The sequence below is a fragment of the Sturnira hondurensis genome, unplaced genomic scaffold (assembly GCF_014824575.4).
Source record: "Sturnira hondurensis isolate 20B ecotype Veracruz unplaced genomic scaffold, ASM1482457v3 Scaffold0017082, whole genome shotgun sequence".
Taxonomy (NCBI): domain Eukaryota; kingdom Metazoa; phylum Chordata; class Mammalia; order Chiroptera; family Phyllostomidae; genus Sturnira; species Sturnira hondurensis.
In genome coordinates, this window is record NW_028089713.1 from 1,675,958 (window position 1) to 1,691,352 (window position 15,395).

The 15,395-nt window shown below is 58.9% G+C and overlaps 1 protein-coding gene across 6 annotated transcripts in view; it reads right to left on the minus strand.

Moving 5' to 3' along the window:
- Positions 1–1,887: 1,887 nt before the first annotated feature.
- TMCC2 (transmembrane and coiled-coil domain family 2) overlaps positions 1,888–15,395 on the minus strand; it is a 34,947-nt gene continuing 21,439 nt past the window's right edge. For 3 of the 6 annotated variants that reach the window (XM_037067100.1, XM_037067102.1, XM_037067101.1), the window contains exons 3-5: positions 5,079–6,019; positions 3,840–3,975; positions 1,888–3,361 (exon numbers count right to left, since the gene is read on the minus strand). In XM_037067100.1, the coding sequence (XP_036922995.1) occupies positions 3,050–3,361; positions 3,840–3,975; positions 5,079–6,019 (1,389 nt within the window). In that variant the 3' untranslated portion in view covers positions 1,888–3,049. Of the gene's footprint in view, positions 3,362–3,839; positions 3,976–5,078; positions 6,020–12,233; positions 12,448–13,150; positions 13,382–15,395 lie in introns of those variants that run through there. The other 3 variants (XM_037067106.1, XM_037067105.1, XM_037067104.1) reach the window with 3 other exon arrangements.

Consider the following 15,395-nt stretch of genomic DNA (forward strand, 5'->3'; position numbering starts at 1 on the left):
TAACCTGGATGGCAGGGTGAAATCGCCTCCCGTTGCCCGTGCTTTTGAGGAATTCAGTGTTTGCTCAGGCTGCACCTGCTGCAGCTCCAGTGTCCACACGGTTGGCAGGGAGTGCCAGCTCTGCACGGGCCCAGTAAATGTGCCAGCTCTTGGCCAGCCACCTGCCCAGGTGCTGCTGCAAAGGCAGAGCATCACGTCCAGGAAGAGGTGACTTCTAGGCTGCCCCCACCCTGGGCAGGTCGAGGCTGCAGGGTGTGCGGGCCTGGCTGAGCCCTCCGAACCCACAGTGTGGGGCCAGGACCAGCAGCCCAGATGCCCTGGGAGGAGCCTGCCTCTGGGCCCTGCAGTCTGAAGGAGGATGGTCCCCCACAGAGACCACCCTGTGAACACCTGGCAGGAGAAGGAGGCAGGTTGAGTGGGGACAACCCACCCCTTTTACAGAGGGTGGAGGCTCCAACACAAACAAGGAAGCATCAGGGGCCATTAGAGGAAAAACCCAACTTCCGATTAGGGGAGGGCTTTACTAGACACCACATTGTCCCGATGCAGCTGACATGGGCCTGTTCGTCCTTTTTGCAGAGATGCCTCTGGAGCTGAAGCTGATCTTAGCTCTCTTCTTGGATTCTTTGCTTTGCAGCCTCAGGATAGGCTGAGAATGACGTCTTCCCTCCCCCCCTCCCTCCTCCCACCTCCCTTTCAGTGTGGACTATGGCTGGCAGTGACATTAAGAGCCGGTGCGGTGAAGGCACCTGACCTTGGGGAAGAATGTAGAAAATGCCTGCAGCGTGGAGCAGCTCACCCCCACCCGGGGCCCAGGAATGTGGGCTTCTGGCCCAGCAGCACCCTCCTCCCAGCCCCTCCCAGGGAGACATGCATGCGGTTGGAAGAGAAGGGGGGTAACACTGTTGGAGGCCCTGTGAGGTCACCTGTAACTCCCCAGTTACAGCAGGCAGAGGCGGCTGTAAGCATTGCCTCCCTCATGGCACCAGCACAGTGCCCTTTCTGGTCTTGTCAGGGCCAGGCACATGACTCCCAGAGTCCCCTTAAGCCTGAGGTCATGGACATGGCTAAACTTTTGACTTCTCAGACCTACGGAACCACAGAATGTCAGAGTCCTTTGAAATTAGCAGCTACTGCATTTGGTCCCACTTTACAGATGTGGAAACTGAGTCTCAGCGAAGAATAGGGAGTTGGCCACAGGTATACACTAATTACAGGCCAGGACTTTGGTGTAGGTGCTTTCCCCACCTGCTCCTGCTTCCATAGTGCTGGAGGCCATCATTGCCTTCTCCCATTAGGGAGATTCAGGTGATCCCCTAAGCTCCCACAGGGTACTTGCTGGACATCCAGTGCCTTCTGTGGGTGCCCTTAATTGCCAAGGAATGGGAGATGCAGCCACATTGGGCCTGGCCTCTACATTCAAGGCAACGCTGTAGCTCCTGGTGATCTATGCTTTGCGCGGACAGCATTGGTAAGGCCAAACTAACTCCAATAGAAGCCACTTGGGGGCTGAACCCTAAGAAAGAATTAAGGACTCTGCTGCCCTCTCGTGGTCACCTCTGGGTATGACTGCTGCCATCCAAGCCTCTGGCATCTTACCTTCTCCAAGCTATGGAAACCTCCCTTCCCTTCCACTCCCTTCCTTCCAGAAAGCACTCCAAGACGGCTGGATGGGGTGAGTGTCATCTCACCTCCCTCTCACCTCGGCCAAAGCCTCGGCTGAACAAAGCAGATGGGAAGGGTAGAACAGCCCTTGTTCGGTGTCAGATCCTAGAGGAGGAAGACCTCAGGCCAGGTGAGATCCAGTTGGTTACCAGGAACACCTGAGTGTGGGGAGAGACGTGTTGTTTCCATGGAGACAGACTAATCATTCAACATGAGACAGGATGGTTGAAAATTCAGAGGATATTTATTTCTGGGGAAGGTCCCCCAACAGCTGGAAGCCACGCCCCTCCCCTGTCCCAGGGGATTTCTCTCTGCTTTTCCTAGAAATCCCCTCTCTTCGTGGAAGTGCTAATGGGGAGGCTGGGATGTGAACAGAAACCATACACAACACTCTAGAGCCTTAAAAAAATAAAGCAATAAACCACCTCTTCCACACAAATACACACATACAAAACAAATAGACATAAAAGAGAAGCTTCGCTCCTCCTATCCTGGCTCAAAGGCTGCTTGGGAGAGGGGACGCATGGCTTTGCCCTACTTCTCCCAGCCAGGATTATCCAGAAGCTGAATGGTAAGCAAGTGCTCGACAGCCCAGAACAAGCCCTGGCTTCAGAGAGAGGAAAGGGGCAGAGCTCTCCCTGCAGCTCAGCAGGGATTAGGTACAACTGAACAAATAAATAAATAAATAGAACCCAAGTGCTCCCAGAGGCCTAAGGCTGAGGCTCAGGGCCCCTGGGCCTGTTTCCCTGAAAAGAGCAGATCCAGTGACAGGCAGAAAGAATAACAGGGAAAACACAAGTCCAAAGCCACACCTACCTGGCCTCCAGAGCCTGCAACCTTTGGCTCCCAAAAGGGCCCAGCCCAGAACCCTGCATCAAACCAGCTCTGGAGGAAGGAGGGGTGGGCTGACTTCCCTCTGGCCCAGAGGATGCCCTCCCCTCTCTCTGGGGCCAGCAGAGCCTCCCATCACCCGCCCTCTTCGTCCTGACCATCTCCTCCGCGGGGAGCTGTGGCTGCCACCAGGTGGGCTCTTTGCTGGGAAAGCTGAGGCACGGCTCTCTCCTGCTCCTATTCTCACTGGCCTTCCCAACTGGCAGCATTCAAGTCAGCGGAGATTTCTTGTGTGACTATAATCAAAACAGTCCATCCTGGTGACCTCTGTTCCATTTGGCCACAAATATCCCCACTGCCTCCAGCCAGGGCTGCCTTCAAAGGCTCCCTTCAGGCCAACAGGTACAAGGTGTCAGACAAAAGCAAGAACAGAGAAGGGTCAGGAGCTGCTGGAATGGACAGTTTGGGCAGGAAGCCAAACCAGACATGTGAAAAATCCAGGGAGTCCCCAGCTGGGGGCCAGGGGAGCACAGTGTGGGGACCCGCTGGCCACTCAGCTGGGCAGCAGCACGTGCTCCAGGAGGTAGGTGAGGGAGTCCCAGTGCTTCCAGAGGAGGAAGAGCATGAGGACCAGGAGGGCGGTGCTGGTGATGCGCAGGCGCGTCTTCATGAGGGGCGTGATAAAGTTGGCAATGGTGGACACGAACACCAGAAGCACAGCCATGAGTGCCAGGATCACATTGATGAACTTGCCCAGCAGCGCCCTGGCGTTGGCGTTCTCCACACCCTCCAGCTGCACCACTTGCTGCTGCTGCTGCTGCAGCTCCAGCTTCGTGACCCGGGTCAGGCAGGACTCCACGGCCTCCTGCGGGGCAGAGGGGTGGGTCGTGGGAGGGGCCGTGCACAGCATGCCCCTGCCAAAGGCCAGGTGGGGATAGGCTGAGCAGCTGCAGCTGGGGGAAGAGCCCTTTACTCACGACTAGTTGGGGAGGCTAGTAGAAAAATGGAGTTCTGATTGCCATGGGAAGAGGAGGAGCCAACCCAACCCAACTTCCTCTGGAAGCACTTGGAAACTCCCACCATTCATTGGCAAGACTGCCATCAAATGTCTGGGTGCACAGCAGCCCTCACCAGTCAGTTCGCCTGTGCACAGGGCACACTCTCTGCCCTAGGCCTGCCTTGCTCCTCTCTCCACCCCACCATCTTCATCCATGGGTCCGTCTGCCCAAGCTGATGGAACTGTCTGCGCCCACCATCCCCCACTTGGTAAACCCTCCCGCTTTGGCTGCTGGCAGCTCTATCGGCACATCAGGGACCTCCCCGGGCTGGGGCCCTGGTTGCACCTGGATGTCCCGGGCCCTCTCGTAGGACTGGTAGGCCACCTTCTCCTCCATGCTGGCCAGCTCCTGCTTCAGGTTGGACATCTCGTTCTGGTGAAGCTCAGTCAAGTCGTTCAGTTGCTCCTCCAGCCGTTCGTGCCTGGCAGAGGGAGAAGGAGTGACACCGGGCCTGGCTCCTGAGCCCCCTCCTCCCCAGGATCAGTTCCGTTGGTTCTCAACAATGACGCCACCAGCCACGCATGTCGGCCCCACCCCAGACATAATACTACGACAGTGGAGAGCTCTGCTTCTGCAGCACGTCGTAGTGGGTGCTACACTGAGCACTCCACCCAGGTAATTTCGCAGGATCATTCCCACGGCCCCACAAGGTGAGCACTAGTCACCCCCATTTTACAGATGAGAAAACAGAGGCACGGAGAGGTTAAGGCATTTGCCCTGAGCTCAGATGCTCTCCCGGCTACCAGGCACACAGGGGTGTACAGTACGGCCCATGCTCTGAGAGCACAAGCATTGAAAGATGATGCTTAGGTGGGGGTGGGTAGTTTTCAGGGAGGGCTTCCCTGCAGTTTTCCAAACCTTCTTCACAGATATAAACGAGAAAAAGCACTAAGGACAGAACCCCTAAGAACTCAGGGAGCAAGTGCCAATGCCACACTAGAGGCATGGAGCAGGAGAGTGGGTGGGCAGAGGGGAGGAGGGACCGGCTGGAGACACACTGGCCATGACAGGTATTTACACCCTTTAGCTTCACAGGTTTGGTCTCATTTAATTCTCAGACGCTTCAGGTGGAGATTCATGTTATTCTCACCTCACAGACAAGGAAACCAGGTGCAGAGTGCACTGAGGACTTTGCTCAAGGTCGGAAGTAGATAGTAGAGCTGGGATTTAAACCCAGGTAGCCTGGCTCCACAGTCAGTGCTCGTAATCAGAGGAGAAGCTATGCAGCTGGTCCCTGCCTCAGTTTCCCCTTCTGCACACTGACTACATAAGCATCAAGTAGGGATGCTCTCAGCCCCTGAGACAGGCAGAGACTTCCTTCCACGGGGCCTGCACACCCAGCGCCCAGCTGCTCGGACCGGTCTGTAGGAAGGCTCCTCAGCGCCTCTCCCTGGTGCCTTCCAGCAGCCCAGGACCCTTCTGCTGCTCTTCCACCTGCCCCCACAGCCCTGCATCTGAAATCTGGCGCTCGTTGCTTGATGTCTGGGCTTACCGGGTGGCGGCAAGGGTGCAAGCAGCACCTACCTGTAGCGCTCCTCCTGCAGGCACTGGGTCATGCAGGTGTAGTCCCTTTGCAGCTGAGCCTTCAGGTCCTCCATCGAGTCCTCCAGGTGGGACTGTGCCTCCTTGATCTCTCGCAGCTCTTCCAGCAAAGCATCCAGGTTTCCAGGAGCCCCATACAGCGTGTTCGACTTGGGGCTCCCCAGCGCCCCAGCGGGCCCGGCCCCGGAGTTGCTGCCAGCCCCGGCGGAGCTGGCACTGGCGCTGGAGCACTCGTCATCGCTGCCGTACTTGGGGCTGGACACGAGCGTGGCACTGCCACTCAGCACCCGGGCTGCCTCCTCAGGGGGCCCATCCTCCAGAGGGTCCTTCAGGTGGGCAATGTTGTCAGCACTGCCAAACTTGTTGCGGATCAGGCTGGCGAACTCCCGGGGCTTGGACACCACGGCGGTGTGGGTGGCCTGCGAGAGGCCGGAGAGGCTGCCCTTGACGCCCTCCACCACACCGCCCCCAAAGCCACTGATGCCTGCACGCATGTTGGCGCCCACGTCCTTCAGCCCCTGCTGCATGTCCCGCAGCACGTCCTTGGGCTGCCGCGAGGGCCCGTTCTGCTCGATCTCCCGCAGGCGCCGGCGGTAATGCTCCAGCTTCTTGTGCAGCTGGGCGATGGTCTGGGCAGACTTCTGGTTCTTCTTCTCGAACACCTGCTTGATGCGCGACACCTGCTGCTTGTCCGCGTTGTTGGCCAGCTTCAGGTACTCTGCCACATTGTCATCCCGTGCCTCCTGCTCGATCTTGATCTGCTCCGTGATCTTCAGAATCTTCTGGTGCAGGTGGTCGATGGCGGCCTTGGTCCGCTGAGGGTCTGGGGTCCCGTCCGGCACATCTAGGCTGATGGGGATGTCAGTGTCACCATGGCCAGGGCCACCGGGGAGGCTCAGGGCCACCAGGTCCCCCTTGTCCACCTAAGGAAGAAGGCAGTAGAGGAAGCCTGGGTAAATCATGAAACCGTTCGAGGAAGCCAGGGTTCACTCAGGGGCCCCTGACACCTCTGGACTTGGTTTTTCTCCTAGGAAATGGAGGCAGATAAATAGAAAACTTCAGAAAGAGTGTTCAAAAGAACAACAACGATTATAACAGTATTCCCTTACAGCTGCCACCTGCCACCTCACTAGTCCCCACACACCCCCGAGAGGCTGTCCAGGCGGCTGTTCCTCCTGCAGGCCAGAGAGTTCAAGCAAGTTGCTCAGGGACACACAGCTGTGAGAGGACCGAACCCCAGCCCAGGTCTCCTGCTGCTCCGCCCCACGGACCAAGCAGGTCTGAGACTTCACCGGAGAGTCATGGAGCCGGTTTCTTAGGGATGAGACGACCTGTCCCTCCAAGCAGCCTCCCCACTGGCTGCTGCCTTGAGCAGGCCTCCCCCTCAGTACCAACCAACACCTGCACTCTGGCCCCAGGGCCGGCACAGAAAGCCCCCTCCATACCCCAGCTCCTCTGATACAACTCTGTGGGTCACCGCCTCTGCTGACACCCCTCGCTGCCCCCCTTACCTTCCAGCTCTCTGGAGTTGTCAGCAACCTCTTCCGCTTCATGATGGTGGGAGCACCCGCCCTGCCCGTCCGTCTCCCAGAACTGGGACAGGCGCACCCCACCCCACCCCGCCCCAATGGCCAGGGCCCTGAGACTCAGGTCCCAGAAGTAGCCTACAGGCTAAGGGCAACAGGCACAGATGTGGGGGCCCTGGGGTACTGGGGTACCAGCTTCCCAGCTGGGAAGGGGGTGAATGCGCAGGAGAGAGACGGCAGTCCCTTTTCCTTGCCGGAAGGCAAGCAGGCTTCCCAAGCGCATCGGGGTGGCAGGAAGAAAAAAGAGAGACTGATAAAGGAGGGGGGTGGGGAAAAGGGGAAGGTGTCAGAAGATGGGAAAGACAGAAAGGCAGGTCAGATGAGAGCAGGTGGGCTGGGAGCCCTGTCCTCCCAGGGCCGTGCCCCGTGGCTGACTGGAGGGTCTCGTTGCACAGCTGAGTCCCCAGTGTCTTATCGCCATGCAACAGCGGAAATGGCAGGAAATGGCTCAACCCCAAGTATTTTTACACACCGCACAGCCCAGTATGGCTGGGTCAGATCATCGCTCTTTGTGTGAGGGGCGTGGGAGCAGGGCAAGTGGCCAGGTCACGCACACCAGGACTGGAAACAGGCAAGGTCAAAGGTATCAGAAAATACTGTTAAGCAACAGCCCTGCCAAACTCCGGGTGGCTCCACGTGGGCTCCCTCGGGGGGGCCCTTGCAGGCCACAGCATCCTCCCCCGTGACACAGGGACAATCACAGCTACTCCCAAGTCCGTGGCAAGGTCGCCGATGAGCCTGAGCAGACCCTGTGCGGCGTGCAGGGCCTGCGGGAGGCACTCCCAGCTGCCTGGATCTAGGCCTCGAAAGTCTTTGTTGGGGGTAAAGTTTATTTGAGACATTACACCCACAAATTCACTCAGTACTGATGTGGTAATATAGATGTTGAACTACACAAAATTAAGTTCTCCGTGCAGCACACGGTTTTCCAATTAAGGAACTTGACCCTTTTTATAAGGCCACCGCGCTGTCCAAAGACTCGACTCTTTCCCTTTCCCCAGGCTCCGAGCGGGGCAAGGACACCAGGAAGATGAGTCTGGGTCAGCGGCATTGCCACCCGGCGCCCGGCACGCCGTCATATGCTCAGCTCCATCAGGCGAGGATGTAAAATGCTGTGGAAAGGGAGTGTGAGACGGCTCTGCACCGGCAGCCAGAAGCTGTCCCCGGGTCTGGAGTCCATCTAGCTTAGAAGCGGAAAAGCGGAGCTACAGCTGGCTGTGAAATCCCCGTGGACGAGAGGCAGACAGACACTAGGAAAACCAGCTGGGGCCCAATGGTGGACTGCAGGGGCCAGGGGCCTCCGCGGCACCCCGCCCGCCCCCTTCTCTGCCCTGGGTCCCGGTTCAAGCCTGGGGATCCTGCAGCAGGACACCAGCCCCTCACCGCCCACCCACTGAGGCCTGCCGTGCCCAAGTCTCGCCAGTCACAGAACACCCCCTTCACTGTCCTAGCCATGGAGGAAGGCAGCACGCAGGAGGGAGGGGTTCGCCCTGCCCTGCCCTCGGCAGGCACCCCCAGCAGCAGTGTTTTCTCAGGACCGCAAGGGGGTGGGGTGGCTGAGGGACAAAGAGCCAAGGAGCAGGCAGGAGACAGGCAGAGGCACTAGAGGGGAAGGGCCGAGGGAGGACAATGAGAACACAACAAGGAGGAGAAAGCCGAGCAGAAGGATGGAGCAAGCCGGGTGTAGAGGAGGAAGCCGAGACCCGCGGTGGCAGCAATGAAGCGCGGCCCCACTCTGGAAACGGAAGGGGCATTGAACCTGCAGTCGACGTGGAATCCTGGCTGTCACTCGCCAGCTGTGTGTCCTTGGACGTCAGTAACTTTTCTGGGGCCCAGTTTTCTCGTCTAGAAAAGGGGTGTGACTCTGCCTGCATCCAAGGGCTGTCCAGAGGGTGAAGCAGGACATGGCGTGTGAGGCAACGAGGACAGCACAACCTCAGGGCACGCAGAGGTGCTCACAACCAAGTAAGAATAAGTTAAGCGGTACTCCATATGCACTAGAATGGCCATCATTCTAAAAAGGAAGGCAACTGTTGGTGAGGCTGTGGAGAATCAGAACCTCATGGTGGGAATGTCAAGTGGAGCAGCCGCTGTGGAAAACAGCCTGGCGATTCCTCAAAAAGTTAAACGCAGAATCACCGCACGACCAGCCGTTCCACGCCCAGGTGCAGACCCGGAGAACTGGGAACAGGTGTTCAAGTCACCGCGCACATACACGTGCTCACAGCAGCAGTTACTCACAAGAGCCAGAGGGCAGACACGACTCAAACGCCCACTAGTGAGTGGGTGGGCGAACAGACCGGGCTGCCCACTCGAAGGGACATCACGGGCCATAAAAGAAGTGCACGCCGCAACATGGCAGGCCCCAGACCACCGCACTGTGTGACAGCACCAGACGCGGAAGGTCACATATTGAGTGACTCCATCTCTATGAAACATCCAGAACAGTTAAATCCACAGACACAGAAGGCAGAGTAGGGGTCGCCGGGGCGGGGGGAGGGAGACAGCAGAGTGACTGCTCAGTGGGCACAGGCTTCCTCTGGGGGTGACAGTGTCCCGGAACCCAAGGCGAGGGCTGCACACCCTGGGTACGGAGGGCCCGACCTGCCAGCCTGGGCCCAGCGTCCTACCATGGACTGGTCTGAGGGATGGCACCTGGCCTTCAACTCAGTCACGTTTTCGCCAGAGCAGAAGTTTTGGTCTAAAAAGTTCTGGGAGACTAACGAGAACAGCAATGCTGATCACTCAAACCCCGGTCACCAGCAGGCAAAACTCCCAGGGTCCCCCAGCCAAAGAGCATGGAAGTGGGTGGGCTGCAGGGGCAGCCCGTTCCCCTCTCAAACTGTCACGGCCCCACAGGGCCCAGCCACCTGGCCTTCCGTCCATGCCCAGCCACCAGCACCACACCTGGAGCTGTGGCCCCAGCACTGTGGCCCCACGCCCCACTCTCCTCCCTGAGAGGGGCTGGACTCTCCACAGGTACCTGGCCCCTGTGTTCAGGCTGGGCAACTTCTAAGAGGAGACTGTGGAGGGAGGGCCATGCCTCTTCCACCAGCCCCTCTCACGCCAGACACGTCACGCTCCCTGTGCAGCGTGCCCACCAGCCAGGGCTGGGATCAGAGACCTTGTTCTAATAGAGACTCAGCTCCAAGCTGATGAACGTTCTGGAAGGGCCAGAACTGGGACACTGTCTTAAGTGCCCAGGGCCCAACTTCCTCTCTTTGTCTCCCTGCCCCGGGGAGACCTGCCACAGCCCAGCGCCCCTCCATGTAGCCTCCCAGGTCCTGGACTCTCCTCCCCACCCTCTTCAGCAACTCAAAGCAAAGCCAGATTAGGCACCCAGCCAGATCAGAGGGCTTCCCCAGCCCTGACTCCCAGGCCTCCCGCCTGAGCTCATGTCTGCGTGTTAACCCCACCCAAGTGCAGGACAGCGCTCTTCCTCTGAACACTAGCCCAGCAGCCTGCATCCCTGAGGCCGGCAGGGCCCATACTGCAGACAGAAAGCGTCCAGGCCCCCACTCCACTGTGGGGAGAGGCCACCACTGTGTGAGAGAGGGAAAGGGCCCTAACTGGAGGTGTGCTCCACACCTGTGCTCCCTGGTGCCTGGGGGACTGTGGGGGGCTCCTAGACAGACGCCCCTCCCTCAGGAACAGGCAGCACCTCCCTGGATTTACACAGCGCTCCTGTTAGGGCTCCCAGAGCTGGCTGACAGACGGGGCCTTCCTGCCCTAGCCATCTGCTCCGGGGTTGCAAAGGCAGCATTAAAGCAGGTCCCCCTTACACATGCAAAAACAAAAGAGCTCTGGGACTCCTATGTCCCCCTTCAGGAGAGCAGGGCAGCCCTGTATTCAGGAACGGGTGGCCCTCAGGTCCCCTCCCAGGGCGGGGAACTAGGGGTCAGGTGACAATCCTGCCTTGCCCAAGGGTCTGGCCGAGCCAATTGAGATGGTCCACGCAGATACTGCCCTGAGCAGGCCGGGGCTTCTGGGGCCTAAAGGCCCAGCAGGTGAGCTGTGCTGAAAGCTGTCAGTCCCAGGTGACAGCACTTTGCTTGTGTCTGCTGACTTCTGGCCTGAGCTTCTAAGCACCCTTCTTAGGTGGAGAGCACCCAGACCCCCTTTTCTGTGAGTTTCAGAGGGAAAGAGGTCAGCCAGGCCAGATGGGGAGGAAAAGCCTCGGCCAGCTAAAATCCTTCTGCACAAAGAGGCAGCTGGGAGGGAGGGAGTCTGACATCTCCCATGCCAACCTGGCACTGCAGCCGGAGTAGGCAGGGAAATCACCCCAGCTCTCCATCCTGGCATCAGGGGCTGCCCACTCTCCCAAACTAGTGGCACAGCTGCTGGGTGGGCTGCTCTCTCTCTTTCTGGTGGAAACACTGGGGCAACACTGCTGACCCAAGCATGGCCGGCCGAGGAAGGTGTGGGGGAGGGCACCAGCCCACCCAGTTGTCCCACCGGTCCTGGGAACCTAAGTGGCTTTCCTGCAGAGGGCTGGGAGGCGAAGGCTTGGATAACAGTGTGCACGTGGGGCAGTGTGTGCAGACTCGGGTCTGCTCACGGGGTGAAGCGGGGTGAAAAACTGCAGGATGCCCTAGGCACCACAAGGGGGATCTGAGGGGCAGGTGCACAAGGTTCCTGGCTCTCCTGAGGCATAACAGGCCTCCAGCGGGTTACTAGCAATCACGCCCTTACCCAGATTTTGAGGCACAGAGTGGAGGGAACACATTCACGCATCCTTTTATGATCTCAGGGAGGCTGGGCACCAGCTGAGGCTTTAATCGGCCTCCCCCTGCAGCCAGCGAGCGTTCCCTCCCACCCTGACCCTGCGGGCTGCTCTTTCTTCTTAGGGAGTGACACTCCTCTCATCTGGCCCTCAGCTTCCAGACCTTCCACCAGAGGTCCACCAGGGGTCCACCCAAGGTTCTACGCAAAACCGCACCCTTCCCCCCGTTGTCTCATTTCTACCCTGCTGAGAACAGCACCCTTTTGTCCACACAAATGGCTTACAGTCCCCTCTGTCTCCTCACACCCACAGATCCCTCATCAAACCCCCAGATCGGCCCCCCAACCTCCTCTGAATTCTCCAAAAGCCCCAAGAACCCTGCACTTTGCTCCTTCTGGACTCTTCTGCTGCCCACCTGGGGTCTGTGTTCACTGGACCATCACACTCCCCTCTCCCTAAAAACTGCTTCTCTGGAGACAGAAACAACCATGACCAGGAACACCTCTTCTTCTGTTTAACATCCTGTCAGCTCCTCTGGCACCAGGTGGCACCAGTCATGGCTACTGGTTTCTGGAAACACCTGTGCCAGGATTCTCTCACCTCTTGCACAAGGCCCCCTTGCCTGACCTCAGAGGCCCTCCCAGCACTAGTCAACCTATGCCTCCTCCCTCCTCCCATCCAGAGTTCTCTACATCAGAGGAGAAAGTGCCACACCCTGAGGCCAGGGAGGGGGGAGCACAGCCCACCGGACACTTTGCAGAAGCAGCTCTCTCCCATCACCCAGGCCACACCTGTGAGCTTCTCTCCTTCCACCCCCAGGGGCCGCACCTGTGTGAGTACCATTTCCCGAAGCTGTCCAGGTGACGAGGTGCCAGGGGCTCTGGGGCCCCAGCTTTCTGCTGACTGTGCCAGGGCCCCAGGGTCACAGTCCCTGGGCAGCACTGGGCTTGCCGAGGGAAGCCGGGATCTGCGAGCGGGGGTGCCAGAGCTGCCAGACTCTGCTGCCGCCATCTCCAGCCTGAGGCCCAGCCTGGGATTAGGGCGGATTGCTCAGAGAGACTCCCTCCCACTCTGGGGCCTGTACTGCTCCTTCCCATCTGGGAGGAGGCAAAAGGGTTCACCAAGCGGATAGAACAAGCTCTGATGAGGTACTGCCCAGCCTGCCTTGCCTGTCCCTGAGTCTAGCTGTGAGTTCAGTGTACAGGAGGACATCCAGGTATGACAGGAAGCAGCTCTAGTACACATGCACCTGCACCATTCACCCTCCCAAACAGGTACTCTGCCTGTCCCCTCCTGGGGTGCAAGCCTAGAGATACCTCCCACCGTCACAGCCCCTCTGACAGAGGCACAGACCCACCACCTCCCTTCTTCAGCCTCTAATGGAACTAGGCCTCCTGGCCAGGCTCCCAGGACTGAGGGCTCTCCAGCGCCCCAAGGGCTGGAGCCTTACATAGCCAGCTCCCCCAGCCAGCTCAGGGGAGTCCTCTGCCTCTCTCCCCGCTGCCTTGCCCACTGGCCTGAGGCGCTGCCCCTCTGGAGGCACGCTCCCTCTGCGCAACCAGACCGCAGCCTGCCCCCTCCCTCTGCCCCGAGAGCCTCTCCTGGAAACCCACCCTTTGCCCTGGACTCCACTGCAGCTACTTCTCCGCGAGCTTCCGCTTCCCGTTCCCTGCCCCACCCCCACCCCACCTCCAGCAGCAGTGCCCTGGAAAAACACCCAAGATAAAGCTCAACTGTGAACTTACAGCAGCCTCTTCTTCCTTGGCCTTCATCTTGACAGTCCCAGCAGGAAATCCTGGGAGTGTCCAGCAGAGGGGGTCAGAGGTTCACAGTTGAGGAGAGCAAGCTGTGAGGAGGGTGGTGGGGAGGCCACAGACCTCAGGGCTCTGCTGAGTCTAAGGGCAGCTTCGCTCGGCAGTCACTAGCAGAAGAAGACATGGATTCTGCACCCACCTAAGCCTGGCGAGGGACTTGGTTAAATACTGAGGGTCAGCACAGATCACGCTGACAGGTGGCCCCAGGCTCAAGGAGGCGTGGGGAGATAAGACGGGCTGGTGCTATCTCGGGCCGGGAGCCAGGCCCTGCAGTCAGAACACGAGGAGTAGGAGTGCCCGCACCCGGGGCCTGTGGGGAACCTTACAAATATTTGTGGCGGTGGATGACTTGGGTCTGTGAGGACAGGAGCCTAGCAGAAGCAAAACACAGGCTCTGGTTTCTGGGCCAACTAACACGTGGGGTCAGGGGCGCTTCTGGCAGCCCCTCCGTCTAAAGAGATGATCTCCCTCAGTTTTCACTCGGGGCTTTGGCACTGGGCACGGGTCCTCTTACACTATGGTTATGTATAAATAGGTCTTGGGTCTCGCTGTTCCTAGGAAGGCGGGGATCAGATCTCAAACACGTCCTGACCCTTCACTGGGCCTAGCATAAGACTGACCCTCCCTCAACATCTGTGTCTGTGAAATGACTGCATGGTCATCTCACTGAGCGGCAACGGGAGACAGTCCCTCTCTGTAGTAGCAATGAGACAGCCAGACCTCTCACACTCATGACCATGCTCCCACCCCGTCCTCTCTGGGTGCCACCAAGCTAGGGGCTGTAACTTTTCCTTACAGCCCAAAAAAGAGAAGAGGGAGAAGGTGGTGGCCGCAGGAGACCGGGTGGGAGGGGCTGAAGGAGCTGAGCCCTGGGGTTCTCTCCCAAGACCTCGTAGGACTCACTCCCTAGGCTGCCGAGGATTCCGAAGGCTCAGAAGCACCCAAAGGAGCTTTCTACAAGACCACGTAGCGCGGCCATAGTCGGCTAAGAGGAAAAGAACAAACAGGAGCCAGCAGGAGAGAGATCCCTTTTCCTCTAAAGTCTGTTCTTGTCTGTGTGCGCAAGAAACGTCCCCAAGTCTGCTTCCTTCTCTGGGGTGGCGGTGGGAGGGGGCAGGAGCCCCAGGCCTCATGAAGGGAAGGTGCTGCCAGCCCAGCGTTCGGGTCCCAGTTCCAGACTTGCTACGGGACCTTGGTCAAGTCAGCACAGGCTCTGATGCTCAGTGCCCACAACAGTGGGAAGGAGTACCTGAGGACGGGGGACTTGGGAAGCCCTGGCTGGAAGTGGGTGTGCAGCAGGAGGACACGTCCTTCCCTGGGTGCTGGCCGATAGTTTCGGTGGCACAGCGGAGGGCAGGGGGTCAGAAGGCTGCTGTCAGTCCCCACCCTGTTACCCACTAGCTACGTAGCTTCATACGAGCTGCTTCTCCATCGCAAGAGGAGGCCTGAAGGAAGAGGCCCCCCAAAGTGAGCCCACGGAATTGGGAGATCGGGAATGAGCTGAGCCCTGGAGATGCTTTCTGTAGCCCAGCCTTGGTTTGCCAGCTGCTTCTGGGCTGTAGTGAAGTTGAAATGGGAACATGACAAGTCACAGGTTTCCCTGAAATAGACGGCTGGTCCTGAGGCCTCCTCACCACCTGTGTACACAGGCGCCGCCCGCCCCCACACCTCAAGCACAGTCATTTTAGAATGTACTGGGAAGACTTTGCCTGCAACAGAAAAAGCCAGAAAAATGGCTGCCCTAGGGAGCACAGTTGAGTGGGGCTGGTGGCCACAGGAAAAGTGGCCGTGGGGTGAGAACCACAGGCTCTGAAAGGGCAGGCACCACAAAGCAGCCGCCCTTTGGCAAAGAGGAGGTGCTGCTCAGTAAGTGCCGTTACGTGTCCTCCCTGGTAAGTCCCAGCCATGCCCTGGCTTCCCTCCCACCCGCTCTGTGGCCCGGCGGAGACACAGGCCCCACCTTGGTCAGGGCGGGCAGTCGCTGCTGATGCACAGGCTCAGGCGGCGGCGCGGTGGCAGGTGTCTCTGGCCTCGCTCTCTCCACTTCTGTGAGTTAGCCTGAGTCCAGGGGCGACAGATGGGCCTCTGTCGTCCTGGAGGGACCCTGGACGGAAGCCCGGTTCTGCACAGGCGGCTGTCCTCTCCTCATGTCCCGCAGCCCCAGCTCTCACTGGGT